This window comes from Nilaparvata lugens, chromosome 2 (genome assembly GCF_014356525.2).
Source record: "Nilaparvata lugens isolate BPH chromosome 2, ASM1435652v1, whole genome shotgun sequence".
NCBI classification, from domain to species: Eukaryota; Metazoa; Arthropoda; class Insecta; order Hemiptera; family Delphacidae; genus Nilaparvata; species Nilaparvata lugens.
In genome coordinates, this window is record NC_052505.1 from 17,428,447 (window position 1) to 17,449,272 (window position 20,826).

The 20,826-nt window shown below is 33.6% G+C and overlaps 1 protein-coding gene across 2 annotated transcripts in view; it reads right to left on the reverse strand.

Moving 5' to 3' along the window:
- The window catches only part of LOC111046070 (tachykinin-like peptides receptor 99D), a 580,669-nt gene that overhangs the window by 106,601 nt on the left and 453,242 nt on the right, over window positions 1-20,826 (reverse strand). For both annotated transcript variants that reach the window (XM_039420712.1, XM_039420713.1), the window contains exon 4: window positions 2,124-2,274. In XM_039420712.1, coding sequence (XP_039276646.1) covers window positions 2,124-2,274 — 151 coding nt within the window. The remainder of the gene's footprint in view (window positions 1-2,123; window positions 2,275-20,826) is intronic.

A 20,826-nucleotide genomic window follows, 5' to 3' on the forward strand; every position in this document is an offset into this window, starting at 1 on the left:
CCGTTTTGAAGCGGCCAGCGATTTCCAACTTCTAGTGACTGTTCATAAATGCTCATGCTGCACATGCGAAGTTTTCTGTCTGAGAGCGGTCAGACGACTGACAAATTAGCAACTGCGCTTCTACCTATGACTGTATTGATCACTGTTATTTGCTGATCTCCCGCCGTCTCTCTGCGCCAAGACTGAAGTAAATTTGTACGGACTATAGAATGCAACCAGTGTAACCCTTCATTCTATTTTCTCTGATGCAACTTACAGCCTACATTGAAGCTACTGTCTGTTTACTTGTACATCAAAACTCACTTTACTCTACAAACAGCTACTGCATCATGATCGAGATTAAATATTGAATAACATAATTATTATCGAGTATTGAATACGGTGATTAGATTCGAGAATCACCGTTCCGCGTTGAACATGGAGATTGATTCATACCTGTGCAGTCACATTTATGGAATGAAATTATAGTTGAATTCAAATTCAGTCTAGTACTATTAGATAGAAGTTGAAAACTTTTATTTATTTATCCATTCACAATGCAGATAACACTAGTTTTATAACATTGAAAGATAAAATAATAAGATAGTCCATGTGCTATTTTTCTCAAATATATTGCAACTCAAATAGTGATTCGCCAATGTAACAGAGATAATTACTGTACTGTGTTTATGAGTTTTAGTGTGATCCGGTTTTCCAATATTTTGTGAAAAAGTTCAATGTAAATTATTATCTTAACAAGGATTAATAACCTTGATGATAAAAATAATCCAAGATTCAGACCTACAAGACCTAGAACAGGATCGCTAGAATACAACCAGAGAAAACCTATAAAGATTATTCTATTTTCTCTGTTGTAACCTATAGCCTAGACCTAGATTGAAGCTAATGTATGTTTACTTGTTCATCAAAACTTACTTTACTCTCCGAACACTTGAAAGTGTTCAGTTTCAACTTCTCAGTTTTATTTATTCATTCATTTATCACATTATGTACAAATACATAACATAAGGAAAGGCACATCAGGCTCATGCCCAAAACTGTCCCATTTCCAATTTATACTACTATATACTATCCAAATCAAAATGCTGGTTATGTCACTTTGATTTGGTTTTGAAAACTTTACAGTTTACAGTTTGGTGCAATATTTTTATTCTTTTGAGTTTCCAATCCATTTGAATTCTAAATTCTGAATTGTATATTTCTTGACTCGGAATTTGATTGAAAGTGAAGCAACATATTTAACCTACCTTTTAGACATTGGCTTACTACTATCACAATTCGAGAAGGGAACAGTTTTGAGCTAGGCCTGTTGGTCCTTTTCTAATCATGAATTTGATTTGTGCATTTGGAATATAAATGAATAAATAAATAGATGAATATACACCCACTGCATCATAATCGAGATAAAATATTGAATAATAATTATATTATCGAGCATTGGATACGGTGATCAAATCCGAGAATTACCGTTCAAGTTGTAAATTTAATAAGCAATTCATCCTCCAAATTTGGGACAATCTTGAATAATATTATTCGATTCATGAGTAAGGTTCAAGTTGATCTCTTATCTAATCAATGCTCAATGTGTTACATCGTTAACGAAAATACAATCATAACTATTTAAGACATGTATGTTTCCACCATAGAGCTATTGATATATCTGTATTGAATGATATTCATGAATTTAAAATTGTAATAAGTTGTAATTGAGTTAAAAAATGAAATAATTTGTAGTTCAATTATTGATTGAACATGTTGTAGAGTGTGATGAGTTTGTCTACTCTCACATCAGTTATATTGAGATTCCTCAACATAATGTAGACTACTATAGAATAAGTCAATGAAGTAGAATTATTCGATTAGGTATATAGCCTAGGGATACCACATTTATTCCGATGAAAATAAATAATATAAAACTAAAATTTAGATAAATAAAACTAAACTTAAATGTAGACTATAAAATGGAATTAATCGATTAGCCTATAAGGGATACAACATTAATTCCGATAAAAATAAATATAAAACTAACACCTTGATGCTTGATGTTATTTATAATACGAAATAGAAGGTTGAATTAATTTGTCAAAATATTTATAATCAAAGAGTAAATGTTGTGAACTCACCCTTCTTTTCGACTTGATGTTCTCTAGTTGTCTTTGGGTACACTCTCCTATACTCTGACTGCCCCACAGCTCAATGCCAACCCTAATGTAGGTGAAGCTCATTGACGATATTGGCAGAAAGTAGGTCAGCACCATAAACGCCAAGTTGTATCTGTTTCACAAAAAATAACAGTAATGTTAGTGGATAGACAAGTAGGTAGAAAGTAAGTGAGTAAATTGATAAATCTGAGATTAGTAGATCAATAGATTAAGTGGGTGATTTTTCCATTCTTAACGAGAATGGTCATTTCATTGAGACCATTAAAGTGTTAAAATAAAATGGTCTAATGGGCTGAAACAAATGACGTAATAGCGATAAAAAAAAGTACTAATTTGCTCATTTGATAACATTGGTTGATTTCTTCAGTAGCCCTGAGAAATGAATTGCAAATATAATAAATAAAATATTGCCTTTATAGGCCTGTTTAAACAGTCTGTTTTCATTTCTTCAAGATTTCATCATGTCAAGTTTTCACTTTGTCAAGTTCCTAATTGAACCCTCGACGAGCACGGGTCACCTGCTAGTATTGCAATAATAGTAGCGAAAATGTATGAAGAATGAATATAGAAGTATAGTCATTGTCTTTTTATTGACTATTAGTTGGGAAGTTTCAATAATTCAAGTTTCTGCTAGATGTTTATCGAATCTATGGAAATATCTCAATAGATGCTTGTACAGTATAAGATATTGTAATCGAATCACAATATCTTTAGCCTACTTCTAATCTAGGATCAATGATAACATCACGAATAATGAATGTTATGGAGCATACACTTGTAGAATGAACATTGCATTTTTCTCCATTAATTTTTATAAATCTTTCGAATAATCTTAAAAGAAGTTTCATCTATCCAATGTCTTGCTAGATTTCTATCGAATCTATAAGGATATTTTAATAAATGCTAGTATGAGATTTTTCACTCGAATGAGAATATCTTTTCTTCACATTTGGGATGAATGATAACATCAAAGATAATACAAGTTATGAAGCATACACTTTGATCAAAGCCTACAAACCGACGTCACAATAATCAAGTGAACATAAAAACATCCCAGAGTTGACTCAACAAGTGGTCCACTGATAATGGACTCAAACAGCGTTCCCCCATTGTCATCTCACGAAAAATGCACAAAAACAGTGCCGTATTTCAGATACTAAACTGACGTACGGTGGGAACCTCGAGGCGTGTTTTTTTATCGCCATTCAAAGCTCTCTGTGAGCATTTATTTCTTTGGCTACACCTCAGGCTTTGGCCGTCATTTATTTAAGGACGAAGGATCGAAGGATTAAACTGATTTGGAGGCATTTATCGTGTGTCACTGCTCTGTTCAGGACCAAGTTATGCCATCTGTTATCTTCTGGCAAAAACCTCCATTCACTCACTCAATTTCAGTATTGGTTCAATGGGAAAGCAATGATACAATTCATGATTAATGCTGTCAGTTTGAAGGGAATCTCACTATGGATGCGCGCGCATACAGTTTTTCCGAGTTTGTGGTAAGGCTGATACTGTCACCTGGGATTTTACTGACGTCATTTCACAGACTCTCTCAAATTTCTCCGTAAAATTTTGGTTGTAATTATCGATTTTTTACGAGACTCTACTCAAATTTATAAAACTTATTTGAAATAATTATCCTGTAGATTCTTCTCTCCAGGGTACGATATCTCTCTATAAGTTTATCTCTTTTCTGTATAGGTCCACTTTTTATAGAAATGGAAAGAAAAATAAAAATCTCAGTACCCTCTTTGAATATTTATTTAATTATTTTTTAAATTATTTTCTCCTCTTTCAGTACCCTTTTTGAGTAATTTTTTAATTATTTTCTAAATAATTATTCAAAAAGGGTACTTTTTATAATAATTATTTAGAAAATAATTAAATAATTATTCAAAAAGGGTACTGAGATTTTTATTTTTCTTTCCATTTCTCTCTATAAGCTTTTTACTTTTTATGGGTTCTAGGGTACGAACAAAACGGTCTAGTCGATGTTTTGCTTTCAGTGTGGGTGGTGATCACACAAAACAAAAACAAACAAATTGTTAAGCGAATTGTACGGTTGTAGTCTGGATTTCCGTTTAGTATATGTAATTGATATTCTTTTATCATTGCCGATTGCCAGCTGATTATATAGAGTGAGTCATATTGTGTGGTACATCATTTTAAAGGCCTTTTTAAAACAAGAACGATAACATCAATAAAAATGTTCTATGATACTCGTATCCAAAATGGCGGCTGATTAAAGTTTTAGTTTTTACTTGAACTTCAATCAGCCTTTCCAATACAAGTATCATAGATCATTTCTATTGTTGTCATCTTTCTTGTTTTGAGAAGGCCTTCAACATCATGTACCACACAATGAGAGTTCACATTAAAATTATTTGGGTTACAACCCCTCGTGTCTTTAAAAACTAAAACTTCAATCAGCCGCCATTTCGGATACATATATCATAGAACATTATTATCATAGAACTTTTCAACAGCTGTGCTTAGTGAGAGAGGAGTTGTGTGTATTTTTGGGTTCAAAATTTTATAAAATAACTTGATTAATTCAATATGAAGTGATAATTAAGTGTTATATTTAAATATAGTTTGGTGTTTTAATCTCTCTAAATTCAAAATGTTTAGCTTATATATATATTTTTGGACGAAAATTGAACTTGAACGTTTTACAGTAAAAACATAACCTATTTTTTGGACATTTTATTAATCTATCAAAATTTGGGAATGGAATAGTTTTGGGCCAAGCCTGTTGTTCCTTCCTAATCATATTTATATGATTTGTGATTCTGTCCACGAATAAATAAATAAATAGACATTTTTATTGATGTTATCGTTCTTGTTTCAAAAAGGCCTTTAAAATGATGTACAGCACAATGGGTACCGCACATCTGAAATATTCGAGTTACAACCCCTAAATGAGGGGTTGAAATTCAGTTGTACGTCAAAAAGTGGAGTATTCGACCAATAACTTAACCTGGAAGTTACAGTATTATATCTAAAAAAGTCTCCAACTAATTGAAAGGTTCCCATACATATGACTCACTCTGTATAGATTATAGTGACATAGATTGAAACCGTTTGCGATAATGCCGTTATTGTAACCTTGAATATTGAAATATTGAAAAAACGCTTTCTATCTCTCCAGCAGTAATATAATTTGTGATTAATATCAATTATAAGTAGAGATATTTTTATATTTTTTATATTCAATCGATATATCACTAAAATTACAAAATTGATCTCAAACTGTTTATTTTACAGTGATTTTACGAGTATTAATATGTATGTATTCCCTATAAGTAACACAGATGCTTTCCATTCAACCTATGCTTATAGTTCAATGTAGATGAAACTGTAGAACCGCTAATTCATGATATCAGGAATGCACATATGCGTGAGTGAGTTAAACCATAGAGAAACAATAGCGTAAATAGATATCCCATGGTATAGGGCGTTTATGTCGCAACTTTTACTGTTATCTCATGCCGATAGTACACATAGTTCTTTCCCATGCAGCTGTGTGACGCTGGTAGTCTCTCAAATTGTGCCGTTCATAAACTCTCACCCAAGAAAAAAAAACAGAAAAAATTGACAATAATCGACAGTAATCGGCTTGAGATAACCGTAAAAGTTGCGACATAAACGTCCTATACCATGGGATATCTATTTACGTTATTGTTTCTCTATGGTTAAACTGTGTTTACACCGTAGTTATTAAGAAAATGTTTATTTTTCCGTCCTTATAGATTCTATTAGATTGAACGGAGCTTGACAAACACATATGTTCATCATGTATGTGATAAGTTATGTTCAATCTAATAGAATCTATAAGGACGGAGAAATAAAAATTTTATAGAATAGAATATTTATTTCGCCAAAAATACATAAGAAAAAATGTAAATTGAATAAATGTTTGGCGCAGCCAGCAAAGACAGACTTGTGCGCCAGCTGTGAGTTCGTAAAGAGAACAGTACAAAGCAAAATAATGAAAAAACAACAACACAAGATTATTGGAAATTAAAGTAGCCTACTAATAGTAATTTTAATATAAATAATACAATGATGAAGAAAATATATGAAATAATTTCGTGTTAACATTATATCCACTAGGTAATAACCAAAAACAAATCAATTATAATCACTCTTCTAAATGAAAATGGATAAAGAAAAATACAAGAAATATAGAATAAAGTAATTAAAAATAATAACATAATGCATCTTTCTGAGTAATAAAACGAATGACAAGAAACACAATTTAGTGCTCACTAACCTCCAAGTGCTTATAATTAATTTTCAAAAATAATATAAAAGATTGAAATACATTTAAAACACAAACGAAACATCAATTCTATTGAAATTTAGGTAACGAAGCATATATATTCTGCTCAACCCATACATTTATTTCCCTGATGAAAACTTTAATAACTAAGTTTTGTTAATAACTTTGATGTAAACGCAGCTTTAGTGTAATGTGAGTGAGTGTGTGCGTCTGTTAGGCTATGTGACTGAGTAGTTGAGTGAGTGAATAAGTGTATAAGAGTGAGTGAGCTAGAGTGAGATTCACGTTATAATGACAGTATTTGATCAACTTTGTTTTTGCTATCCTTGTATATCATTCGACAAAGCCGGTGGGGTACTATCCTTTTCTAGGTCCACAACGATGCCAATTATGTTTTTGACAGTTTAGAAATATAATTAATTAATGCAGAGAATCGGCATCGCTATTCTTCTATCTTTATCCACTGCCATTATAACATGGACCTCACTATAGCTCCTGTTAGTGTATGTAAGTGAGTGAGTGAGTGTTTGTAAGTTCATTTGAATGAGTTTCTATAAATGTATGTAAGTGAGTGATTGTCTATGATTGTGTTAGCAAGTGTTTGTAAGTGTATGTGAGTGAGTGAGTAGCTGAGAGAGTCAGTGAGTGAGAGAGTAAGTGGGTGAGTGTCTATGATTGTGTTAGCAAGTGTTTGTAAGTGTATGTGAGTGAGTGAGTAACAGAGAGAGTCAGTGAGTGAGAGAGTAAGTGAGTGAGTGTCTATGATTGTGTTAGTAAGTATTTGTAAGTGTATGTGAGTGAGTGAGTAACTGAGATAGTCAGTGAGTGAGTGTCTATGATTGTGTTAGTAAGTATTTGTAAGTGTATGTGAGTGAGTGAGTAACTGAGATAGTCAGTGAGTGAGAGAGTAAGTGAGTGAGTGTCTATGATTGTGTTAGCAAGTGTTTGTAAGTGTATGTGAGTGAGTGAGTAACTGAGAGAGTCAGTGAGTGAGAGAGTAAGTGGGTGAGCATCTATGATTGAGTGAGTGAGTGTTTGTAAGTGTATGTGAGTGAGTGAGAGAGTGTATCAGATGACACCAAACCAGGGCTGTGTAATTGCAATCCTCAAGCAGCGGAGAGTGTCGTAACTGACTCCGGGGTCGCAAATGGATCACTCGTGTAGAGGTCTCCAGTCCTGCGGGACTCGAACCCGTGAGTTGTTGTGTTTTGGTTTCGCAAACTCTGTCCATACTGGTCCACTAGGATCGCCTTACCAACAGGACGCATATCAGACGCAACTGTAAACCTAAGCTATCAATCCTCCTTTCGCCATCACTCCGACACTCTCTCTCTCTCTTGTTCGATAACTTCCTCTCACTCAGATGGATCACCAGTGATCAAATGAACTAGTTGGTTCAACGACTTGACCCGTTAATTCGTTTATTCTCGGATAAACCCGTTAACAATCTGTGATTTTTTATTGTTTAAATTGAGATTTGTGAATTGGAGTGTAACTCAAAAATGTTGAAGTGTCATAATCTGGATTGGACTGTTGTATGAATTAGAAGTGAGAGATGTATGATTATAAATAGATAAATAAAAAAACTGTAATTAAAAGTTTTTTGTCCCGAGTACTGACTGAATTCAATGATTATTACGCTAGTACAGTGAAGTTTATTATAACTACTCTATTCATATTTCTCTACTTCCTTTGCTCTTCCTCCTCCTCTTCTTCTTCTTCTTCTTCTTCTTCTTCTTCCTCTCATTCTTCTTCTTTTCCTCCCACTTCTTTCTTTCCTCCCCCTTTTTCCTCATTATTCTGAAGATTTCAAGATTTCTAGAAATACTTTTCCAACAATGGTCAACTGAATGTTCAAACTTCAGCATTCTAGGTGAAGATGACATAACAGTCGTTAGATATCATTGTTCCATATCATTCATAATTTCTTCAGTCTGTTGGTTGATATTCAATCATCTACTCCTACTTTTCATTGATTCAACGCTAGAACGTGAGTTGAAATTTTGTTTTATAATACACAAAGATGAACCTATCTCAATCCAACAGAATTTAAATGTTTTTTCACCTCCTCAACCACCTACGATATCATAATCATCATTATTTCAATGAAATGAAATGAATAAATGAAATTAAATGAAATTATTATTACGTTTGTATTCAACTCATCAAATACTTCTCCAACAACATTGACTACGAATGGGAATTGTGTAACAGGAACTTTTCAACGGAAAAAGTAATTTTTTGTCATGTCTATAGTCAATGAGAGCTATGTGGGGGAAGAGTCAACCAATCTTAAACCAACCAATGAGAGGACAGTAATTTTGTTGTCGGATGTCAACAGCCAATGGGACTCGAGTAGGAGAGAACACAAGCTAACCAATGAGAGAGTCGAATTCTCGTTGTCTGACAACAATACCGACAGCCAATAGGATTTCATCCATTGCCGTTTTTCAATTTTTATCGCATCACAGTAGGTTAATGAAGTAGTTAACGGTTTAACGATAACTATAGTTGCGTTCAGTTGACGTCGACGTTGCAACGTCAACGCCTCAACACTGGATGATGGGTCTCTAATCAAGCAAATCAACATTGAGCAGTGGCGATTGATTGCCTCACTCATTCCAGCGATTGATCAAGCAGATTGTTGGTTTTGGACTGACGCTCAGTTAACAGTGGACACATTCCTATGCCTCATATCACACTCATCACAAGTGAGTGAGTGAGCTAGACAATGTTATCTTCCTATGGCTCATACCACACTCATCACTAGTGAGTGAGTGAGAGGACTGTGAGGAGAATTATTGAAAACAGCATTTTGATTTGCTCAAACATTAAATAACTTGAATGAAAAACCGCTTCCTGCCTTATAATATCATAATATTATCTCCTTCAAAATCTATATTTTTTCAAATAATAACTGTTGCCAGGTCTGTGGAATTCAGATTTATATGACATCTATTTTCTACTGAAGATTTTTTCTCGGGCTACTCCGGTGTTTCGGATTGATACGTTAAGTCGTCGGTCCCAGCTGCGTGATAGCAGTCGTTAGATCATGTCAGAGGCCCTGAAATTGACCAGAGTCTATAAATTTTGTCCAACTAACTTGATCTGTAAAAAGTTCCGTAGAATATTTGTTCAAAATTTGAAGCCGATTGATCAAACCGTTCAAAAGTTCTTGTAGAACATACACACAGACAGAGACAAATTTGGCCTGAGTCTAAGGTAAGAACTTGTTAACACTCAATGAATCGCAGTATAGTAGTGACCCCTTGGGTTCAAGAACTCGCTCAAGAACTGAACTATTGTAATCTTTGTAGCCTGCAACTTTCAATTATACAGAGTTGATGAAAATTATGAAATCAGCAAAATATTCCTCTTACAAGAATCATTTGACTGTAGGTTTCATTGGGGATCCTATTTGAATTTATTGAAATATTAAGCTTAGTTTACACCAAAGTTATTAACAGAATGTTCATTTTCCCGTCCTTATAGATTCTATTAGATTGAACGGAACTTGATAAACACATAAAATGTTCATCATGTATATGATAAGTTATGTGTTATGTTCAATCTAATAGAATCTATAAGGATTGAATTATTAACATTTTGTTTATAACTCTGTTGTAAACGCAGCTTTACTCTGTCACTTAAATAATATTAATATACTTTTCCAATATTAACCAGCTGGAATCATGTGTCTGCGCGTGTGATAGCTCCCAAATAGCCTCAGTCGATGTTATGATTGAATGGAATAACTGTAGTAATTGCATGCAATGAATTCTTCAGCTGACTGAATCATAAAGATTTCTTCCTTATGCACTTCCAATGTTATTCTATATCCTGAAAAAGGACGAAGGAATGAGTCAATTTTGTTGTCCAACGAACTTGACCTAAGAAAAGGTTCGAAGAATACGTGTTCAAAATTTGAAGCTGATTGATCAATTCTTGCTAGTTATTGTAGAACATACACCCAGACGGACTACGATTTTGGTCTGCAGTAAGTCAAAAGTGAGAACCCACTAACGCTCGTTCAATAATACAATGAGTTATAATTTAATCTGAAACGCAAACAATTATAATATGATGGGATATACATAAGAATTGATACACGAGAAAAAGATAGGAATGGCACGATTCTAGGAAGTCACTGGTGATTTAAGGCTGTGCAAAGGCTAAAATAAAAACTTTCTGCTCGTGATATTTTTCAAAGTTTTTTGATTTGTATATCATCAAGCTATCAAAATGAAAAAGTATTCTCAGTAAAACATTTTTTTCTAATCATTAGACTACTTTTTGAGATATGAGCGCCTAAAGTTTCAATTTTTGGGACAGAACATTTAAAATTATGTAAGAGATAAATCCATGAGATTTATAGGATAGATTCTTGATGATATTGTTGATCTATTAAAGCAAATTTTTTTTTGAAATATCAATTTCAAAGATAGTTATTCAATTTACCAACAATAACCAAAAATAACTTTAAGTTGAGTTATTTTTTGTAAATTGAATAACTTTTTCAAAAACTGATACTTTCAGAAAATTTTTGTTTTATCAGATCAAAAATACCATGAAGAATCCATCCTCTAAATCTCATGGATTTATATATTAGCGAATTTGAAATGTTCTGTCCCAAAAATTCAAATTTCAGGCGCTCATATCGCAAAAAGTAATGATCGGAAAAACATTTTTCCTGAGAAAACTTTTTCATTTTGATAGCTTGATGATATACAATACGAAAAAATTTGAAAAATACACGAGTAGAAAGTTTATTTTTAGCCTTTGCACAGCCTTTTAACGGAAAAATCACATTTCTGCTCCTCCTACCGAAATGTAAGTTTTTAAAGCCTCTACCTTCAACATTCTCCAACTTCACATTTACACCGTTCCATATTCATATTTCATATCCCATACCGGTTACACACATTGTGTTTCCACATATTGTTACCAAGCTCCATAACCCACATGTCTTTGTACCACATTACGATCTTCCTTCACCATCACTTATTAGCACTTGAGCATAATTTTTCCATCAGCCTCCATTGTTATGAGTATTGAGAACAATAAAAAATTCAATTATCGCCCCTCGGAAAATTGGATCTCTAAGGCTCAGCTGTCTTTTGAGAATTTTCCAATTTTTCCATCCAATTTTCGTCTTTCTCATATATGAATTCCTGGCATCTTCTTGGGGAATTCCAAGACTGTCAACATTGATTAAATGGGTAGCGTAGTTGTCATGCATAAGGAATGCTGACTGTTGAAAGTGAATCTTGGCAAGAAGTGTCGAAAGCTGTATAAACTGGAGAAGGCATCATAATGTTTTATGAGTTCAGAATGAGTATCGCGAGAATTTTTCATGAATATTGAATTCTCCGATCGTCGAATGCTTTTATGTCTGGAGAAGTGCGCTCGAACTTATCCAAGCACTTTTCTTGATAGACTTCATTTTCACTCTTGTAAGCTTCAAACAATAGACTCGCGCTTCGCGCTCGGTAGGGGGCTTCACCCCCTGCACCCCCAGTAGGATGGTTTAGCAGCCTCCGCGCAATAGATTCCAATAGATTCCATCTTTTGCAGCCTACCTGGAGTGAGGCTCACGTTAAAAGGTTAGTAGAAAAAAATGATAGGAAGACTTTCTTGTCACTTTCTCATTTCCACCGCCTTCTATAGTTAATAGCTGTTTTTCAAATATGCCGATAAATTTGATCTGATTTAAAGGCCTGGTTGCAAGAATTTAAATTTTAACCGTACTTAATTCCACGAGAACCTATCAGAGAAGGCGTTTCTGAGAAGACGGCTTCTCTGATTGGTTTTCATGAAACTAATCACGGTTAAAATTTAACCGGTTGTTGTGCAACCGGCACAAATAGTTGATTCTTGTTGATGATAATCAATTATATCTCAAAGGCCCAATTGCACAAATTTAAATTTTAACCGTACTTAATTCCACGAGAACCTATCAGAGAAGGCGTTTCTGAAAAGACGGCTTCTCTGATTGGTTCTCATGAAACTAATCACGGTTAAAATTTAACCGGTTGTTGTGCAACCGGCACAAATAGTTGATTCTTGTTGATGATAATCGATTATATCTCAAACTCCCGATTGCACAAATTTAAATTTTAACCGTACTTAATTCCACGAGAACCTATCAGAGAACTCGTTTCTTAAAAGACGGCTTCTCTGATTGGTTTTCATGAAACAAATCACGGTTAAAATTTAACCGGTTGTTGTGCAACTGGCACAAAAAGTTGATTCTTGTTGATAATAATAATCAATTATATCTCAAATATTTTACATTAATCAAAAAATACATTTTCATGATTCAATAATTGATTTTAATAATAGAAATGTAATATTTTGTTAGTTTATTACATTCATAGCTTACAATAATTTGACAACAGTATGCACAGTCTCTTCTATCCGAAGATTGATTGATTGATTTTTTTTATTTTGTGCTAGGTCTCTAGACAGACTCATTGCACATCAAAACATTACAGGAATTACATAGCATGAAAAAAATATTAATACAGAATATGATGATATTCTGTATAATAATACAGAAATAATATACCTAATTGCAAAAAATATACGTGTAAGACTGAATACAGAATTTTAAATAACATATATTTAAAGAATAATAATTGAAAATCAACAAAGAAGGCGAAAAGAATTATTATTGTAGCAATTGACATTACAAAATACAACAATAAAATCACTATCGATTTACTACAGCAATTGATGCACAAGAGAAAAAGTTGATTGATTTATATCTGGTGAAAATGTATATAAATACATTTTAAAAGTGGAACAAAACTCAGCGTGAGGATAAACGATAAAGGCTATAATATACCATTCTATTGAAATAGATCAAAGTAATCCTATAATAAATTAGGTGCACTGAATTAATAATAATAATAGAGGAGCAATAGAAGAACAGTCTGAAATTCATCCAAAATACACAATGGAAAAAAGAGAAATCTGATGAATCCTATTATATTAAGAGAGCAATTTCTGTATATGGTTATATATGTTTAACGGATCTCGAAAACGGCTCTAACGATTTCCACGAAATTTGGAACATAGTGGGTCTATGATATGAAAATTCGATTGCACTAGCTTTCATCCCTGGGAAAACTCGCTGGAGAACATAAAAAGGATAATAATTATCCATCCTTGGAAAAACAGATGATCATTTTGTCGTCTGTCGATAACAGAAGATGCGTGTGCCTGTGTGGGAGATCAGCTGTGTAATCAATTAGCTTACCGTATCTCGCGAGAAATCTGGAAATTTTAATTGACTCGATCAAAATACAGTAATCTGATTTGTTGACATGAGATGGTATATATCATAATATTCAAAGTTAATAATTAGTTTACAGTTCTAAGTGGTTAATGTAATATATTTTCTGTTATATTCTAGTGGAAAATAACAAATTAAGTAGTTGTTTTTTTTGTGTAGTTGAGAAGTTGATATTGTGGTAATTATTCATATTGGATGGAAAAGACTAAGAAATTGTCAAAAACTTCAGATTAATTGATACTTAGAAAGACCGGTTTCGGTTATTACACCATTGTCAATCTCTGATAAACTAAAACTAAATACAAGAGCAGCAGAATTTATACTAGTATAAACTATTTATACAACTACTATAGTTAATAAACTATTATACTATTCATACAAAACTACGAATTTAGTTTTATCATAAAATTGTGAGCATACATTAGTCAATATTTTTTCCACTTACATATTTGTTTTATTATCTTTCACACTTGTTTTCTTGGTTCTTATTTTGTACTGAAAGTAAATTTTGTTATCATGGCGATTCTGTTGCTTAAGCCGCCATTTTGTCACACTGTTGAGTGGGAGGAGACTGTCTAGCTGGGCCAATGGCTGGCGTTCATGCCCTTGACCAATAGTAGTACTCGCCTACTAGTATAAATTCTGCTGTTCTTGTATTCAGTTTTAGTTTATCAGAGATTGACAATGGTGTAATAACCGAAACCGTTCTTTCTAAGTATCAGGAATTATAACAGGGCTTCTTTAGTTTTCCGTTATTCCTTACAAGGAATGATTGTGCAAGTCACATAAATCTGTGGTTTTTGACAATTTCTCAGTCTTTTTCATCCAAAATGAAGTGGTGGTAAAATTTACTGTGACACACAGTATGTGTACAAGTACACCATTATGATGGGATGTAACAGAAATGTACCTGTATTGATAAATAGATAGTTAGATGTCGTCGTATAGTTCATAGAGAGATCTGATGTAGACTGTAGAGTAAGCATGAGATGAAACTATAATGGGGTTGAAACATGTCCTACCATGTTCGCTTCGAGGCAGCAGCACCTTATTATATCAGCTTTCTTCAGAAATATTTCTCGTCGTGGCGGCTCTTCTTGAAATAAGTTGCAGGGGGAGGAGGAGAAGATAAAGGAGGAAAAGATGAAGAAGAATCAGAAGAAGGAGAAGAAGAAGGATAGATAAGAGAAAGCAATAGGAGGGGAAGAGATGAAATACATGAGAAGAAGAAGAGGAAGAAGAAGAAGAAGAAGAAGAAGAAGAAGAAGAAGAACGGAGAAAAAGAAGGAGGAGAACGATGAAAAAGAAGGAGGAGAACGGAGAAAAAGGAGGAGAAGAAGAAGAAGGAGAAGAATAAGAGGAAGAAGAGAAAGAACGGCGAAAAAGAAGAACAAAGAAAAAGAAGAAGAACGGAAGAAAAGGAGAAAAGAAGAAGAAGAACAAAGAAAAAGAAGAAGAACGGGGAAAAGAAGAAGAAGAAGAAGAAGAGAAAAAGGAAAAGAAAAAGAAGAACAGAAGAAAAGAGAAGAAGAAGAAGAAGAAAAAGGAAAAGAAAAAGAAGAACAAGAAAAATAAGAAAAAGAAGAAAAAGAAGAAGAACAAAGAAAAAGAAAAAGAATGGAGGAAAAGAAGAAGAAGAAAAAGAACAGCGAAAAAGAAGAAGAACAAAGAAAAAGAAGAAGAACGGAGGAAAAGAAGAAGAAGAACAGAAGAAAAGAGAAGAAGAAGAAGAAGAAGAAGAAGAAAAAGAAGAAAAAGAAAAAAATAAAAATAAAAAGAAGAACAAAGAAAAAGAAAAAGGAGAAGAAGAAAAAGAACGGCAAAAAAGAAGAAGAACAAAGAAAAAGAAGAAGAAGAAGAAGAAGAAGAAGAAAAAGAAGAGAAAGAAGAACGAAGAAGAAGGAGAAGAAGAAGAAAAATTAGAGGAAAAGGAAAAAGAACGACGAAAAAGAATAAGAACAGAGAAAAAGATGAAAAAGAAGTGGGAGAAGAAAAAGAACGGCCAAAAAGAAGAATAACAAAGAAAAAGATTGGTGGAAAAGAAGAAGAAGAACAGAAGATAAAAAAGAAGGAGGAGAAGAAGAAGAAGAATAAGAAGGAGGAGAAGAAGAAGAAGAAGAAGAAGGAGAAGAAGTAGGAGAAGTAGAAGAATAAAGTTTGTAACATGTCTCAGGGGACATGTATACTTTCACGTAGCGACCAAACTATCTCCTCATCACCCCCCTTTATCGACATAACCTCCAAAGATATTTGCATTTCCCTCAGAGGACTTCTTTCGTTTTTTCTTTCTGCACTCATGATATATGTCATCTCACACAATTCCCATGAGAAGTGCTATAGTGAGGTCCACGTTATAATGACAGTGAATAAAGATAGGAGAATAACGTTGTCGATTCTCTGCCTTAATTAATTATATTTCTGCACTGTCAAAAATAGATTTGGCATCGTTGCGGAGCTAGAAAAGGAAGCACAAAAAACTTTTGTGACGTCAAGGTGGGCGGATTCGGCAGTTAGATGTTGGCTTCATCGACTTTCAGTATGAATATACATACAATGGGCCGTGTCTAATCTATAACTGGTCTAAGGGCTGAACCAGGGAATAAGCATACCAGTAGTAGTGCTTCTCTTCTCTGTGGCTGAACATAGTTCGCAAAAAAAAAACGTTCACTCACTTCATCTGTAACTCTCTTTATCTTCATGAGGAGTAGTATTAACAACCCCCTAACAGCCTGCATCTTATGAGTATCGTCTCTATTTCTACAACTCTATGTTCTAGGACAATGATCGCCAAACTTATGAGCCTGTGAGCTAGAATAGCATCTATAAATCTTCTAGTGAGCTACCAACGAATATTAGACTGAAGAAAGTATGGTACGCGAAATTAAATTTTCTCACTTCTATTGCCTATAATAGCTATTTGTGCAACTAGTGCGCAAAGTGACAGTTTGCTGCACCGAACAAAACGTTTACGCACGAGCCATAGGCGAGGGTGGAATGGCTTCTTGAGTGCAGCAGAGGAACTTTGCGCACGTATTTCAAATTAAATTTTTCCTACAGTTACCATTGAATATGAGAAGTGGTTGATTATGGGTAAAATGATGGCTGAAATCCATCAAATGTTTGTGTGTGTGATGCTGTTATTAATAACAACCTTAATTCATTTAAAAATTAATAATCCAATTGAAGTTGAAAAATATTTATAAAATAACATAGACAACAGAAAATATTCTATTGTGGTATATTCTGATGTTATTTTATTAATTTTATTGACATGGATTTTTTTCCCGCACTAGAGCAGGGAAAAGTGATTCTTTGCATTCTGTAATCAGTGCAGGAATGGCCACTTTTCAAGGTAACTGTAGGAAAAAATATTTTCTGTTGTCTATGTTATTTTCGGTAATTCTAGTTAATCATAAGTCTAAATATCTGAATACTGTTTTTAGCTGAATGAAACAAAGTTATATAGGTACGATTCTTCTCATTAGGTAGCGCGCTTGTCAGTTCAGCCATCCCAATGAGCTGTTGGCGTGTATTTTGAATGCAAATTTTTTGTTCTATCTGTGTTTTTTCTGATTCTTGAATGAATAAAAATGATAACTTTGGCTGAGAATTTTCAATTTCAATTGGATTATTAATTTTTAAATGAATTAAGGTTGTTATTAATAACAGCATCACACACAAACATTTGATGGATTTCAGCCATCATTTTATCCATAATTACCCACTTTTCATATTCAATGGTAACTGTAGGAAAAATTTAATGTGAAATACGTGCGCAAAGTTCCTCTGCTGCACTCAAGAAGCCATTCCGCCCTCGCCTATGGCTCGGGCGTAAACTTATCTTTCGGTGCAGCAAACTGTCACTTTGCACACTAGTTGCACAAATAACTATTTCCTACAGTTACCTTGAAAAGTGGCCATTCCTGCACTGATTACAGAATGCAAAGAATCACTTTTCAGCTCTAGTGCGGGAAAAATTTTTCTGCACTCCAGATTTGCAACATGGCAACACAAAATTGTTGGTGGGTTATATGGAGGATTAGTGCACGAAAACAAAAATTGAGTTGGTAACAATGACTGTGGTTAGATTTAGATGAGAATCATTTCAATGGCTACCCTACATTTATGATAAAATCCCAATCTAGAAATCCAAAACAAGAATAATGTTTATCTAAATCATAATTAAATAATAACTTCTAATCATTCAATAATAAATAATGTTCATTTTCTATTGATAGTAATAATTATTTCAACTCCAAGCAATGAGATATGTAGCAAACACACATTTTGAAATTCGAATTTTCAGGTTAAATAATCAACGTTCGAGATCCATGTCAATAAAATTTATAAAATAACATTAGAATATACTACAATAAAATATTTTCTGTTGTCTATGTTATTTTATAAATATTTTTCAGTTTACTTATAGTATTTTTTGGTAATTCTAGTTAATCATAATTCTGAATATCTGAATACTGTTTTTAGCTGGATGAAAGAACGAAGTTGGGTACGATTCTTCCCGCTAGGTCGCACGCTTGTCGGTTCAGCCATTTTGCAGTCATCCAAACCAGCTGTTGGCGTGTATTTTGAATGCGAATTTTTGTTTTATAATAATAATAATAATAAATCATTTTATTTGTTTCGACAATTATTGCCATACAAATGAGTTGAGTCATTTACACATGAATATAGATAATTTTTGTATATATAAATATTTTTTTTACATCAATATTATAGCATGATAAACCAATCATAATGCCACCAACCAAGTACAGAAAAGTAAGAATGACTAATAACAAAGATTGAAAACATGAATACCTCTATACATCTAACCTATAATATCTTAAGGCTGGCAGTGACTGATAACTATCGTAATTATCATGCTTATCTATCGGTGGTCGACACCATATTTTCTCTCTTGATAAGTGCTTTCACAGTATACCGATATACCTGTTTGATTTTCTCATCATTAAAGTTAGATAACAGTACCATCAATTTGTCTACATTTTGAACTACATTATTTACATAAGGTAAAATATACTGCAATCTAATATTTTCATATTCCGGACAGATCAATAGAAAATGTATTAACGATTCGAAATCTAAATCACAGGCAGGGCAAATTTTCTCTCCGTCAAGCTGATATCTCTGACCGTTTATGTGTAAGAATGTACTCGTGTTTGATACTCTGTACTGTGTCATACAACGAATCATTTTAATTGGCAGATCATACGTTAGCTGTTCTCCTAGTTGATATTCGGGATTAAACAATTTATAAAAAGGAGAACTTTGCGAATTCTGAGCCAAGTATCTATCCTCATCCATTATTTTCATTACATATCTTTCAAGAATTCTCTCTCTACTATTATATAGTTCAATAGCATCAAATTCAATATCGTTCCTTAAATTTTGAAACTCCAACAAATCCATCTCTCTCTGAACAATAGATAACCAATTAGAACTGAAGTTGGTTTTCACAGTAGGCGATAACAAATGAAAGGGTATCTGGACTCTGGCATGTTCGCAATTCTTATCAGCCAAGATAGACATCTTTTGAGGATATGAAATTTGAGCCTTGGTCTATTCGCCTCCAATCTAACACACCAACTCGGCGTCGTACGTACCAGCAAGAGCAAGCGCTTCAAAAAGAACAACTGAACAGCTTCCACAGCTTGCTCACAACCGAAACCCCACACTTCACACCCGTACAAACTCGATGGTATGATAACCATATCTAATAATTCATTTTCCCCTCCCATTTCTCAGACCTCACCTTGGATAAAATGTTGACAGCCAATATTGATTCATTTTACCTCTATTAATTGAGCGTTTGCACATCTCTGTATATTTACCTGAGGATTGGAATATTACTCCTAAATAATTATAGTTTTTACAAATTTCTATTTTTTCCTCACCAATCACGAAATCTCTATGGCTATTGCTCAATCGACCCTTATGGAATGGCAAAACTTTGGTCTTAGCTGCATTGACCTTGAGTCCTATTTCTAAGCTGTACTGATAAAGACATTTGAGCTTATTTCTCACATCAGAAATGCTATCCGCCAAGATGACTATGTCGTCTGCATATTGTAACATTAGTACATCGTTGTCTCTATCAATGTGTAATCCATGCATTCCTTTATCTCTAAAGTAAGTTTCTATTGCCGATGTGTACAGAGAGAAGAGAAGTGGGCTGGCCGGGTCACCCTGCAAAACGCCTCTTGTCAGTGGGATAGGTTCGGATTGTAAACCATGCAACCTGTTCTCGATTACCAGTGAGAAGTTCGAGTACATATATTGAAAAACGCTAACTACTCTCCTACTTAATCCGAGTTCTCTCATTTTCTGAAATAGCCTGTTATGCGGGATAGAATCGAACGCAGACTCATAATCAATAAAAATTGCATACATCTTCTCTTTTTTACTTCCATAAAATATTTGACTACTGAATCTAGAACGAATATATTATCTAAGCATGACCTATTTTTCCGAAATCCCGATTGACTTTCCACCATGATCCCACTCTGATCTGCCCAAATTGCTAATCTATCTGTTAATATTCCAGTAAAAACTTTTAGAATACAATTCGCAATAGATAAGCCTCGGAAATTCCTAGGATCTTTTTTACAGCCTTTCTTATGCAATAGGAATATTTTCAGCTTTGCCCAATTCAAAGGAATTTTCCCAGTCTCCATGATCAAGTTGAACAGGCTTACTAACAGGTGTTTTCCTTCAGGTGCCAAATATTTGAAAAATTCATAGGAAATCCCATCCAAACCTGGAGCACTCCCATTTTTCAATCTCTTCAATTTTCTTCAATTTTTGTTTTATATGTATTTTTCTGATTCTTGAATGAATAAAAATGAGAACTTTGGCTGAAAATTTTCAACTTCAATCGGATTATTAATTTTTAAATGAATTAAGGTTGTTATTAATAACAGCATCACACACTCAAACATTTGATGGATTTCAGCCATCATTTCATCCATAATTACCCACTTTTCATATTCAATGGTAACTGTAGGAAAAATGTAATGTGAAATACGTGCGCAAAGCTCCTCTGCTGCACTCAAGAAGCCATT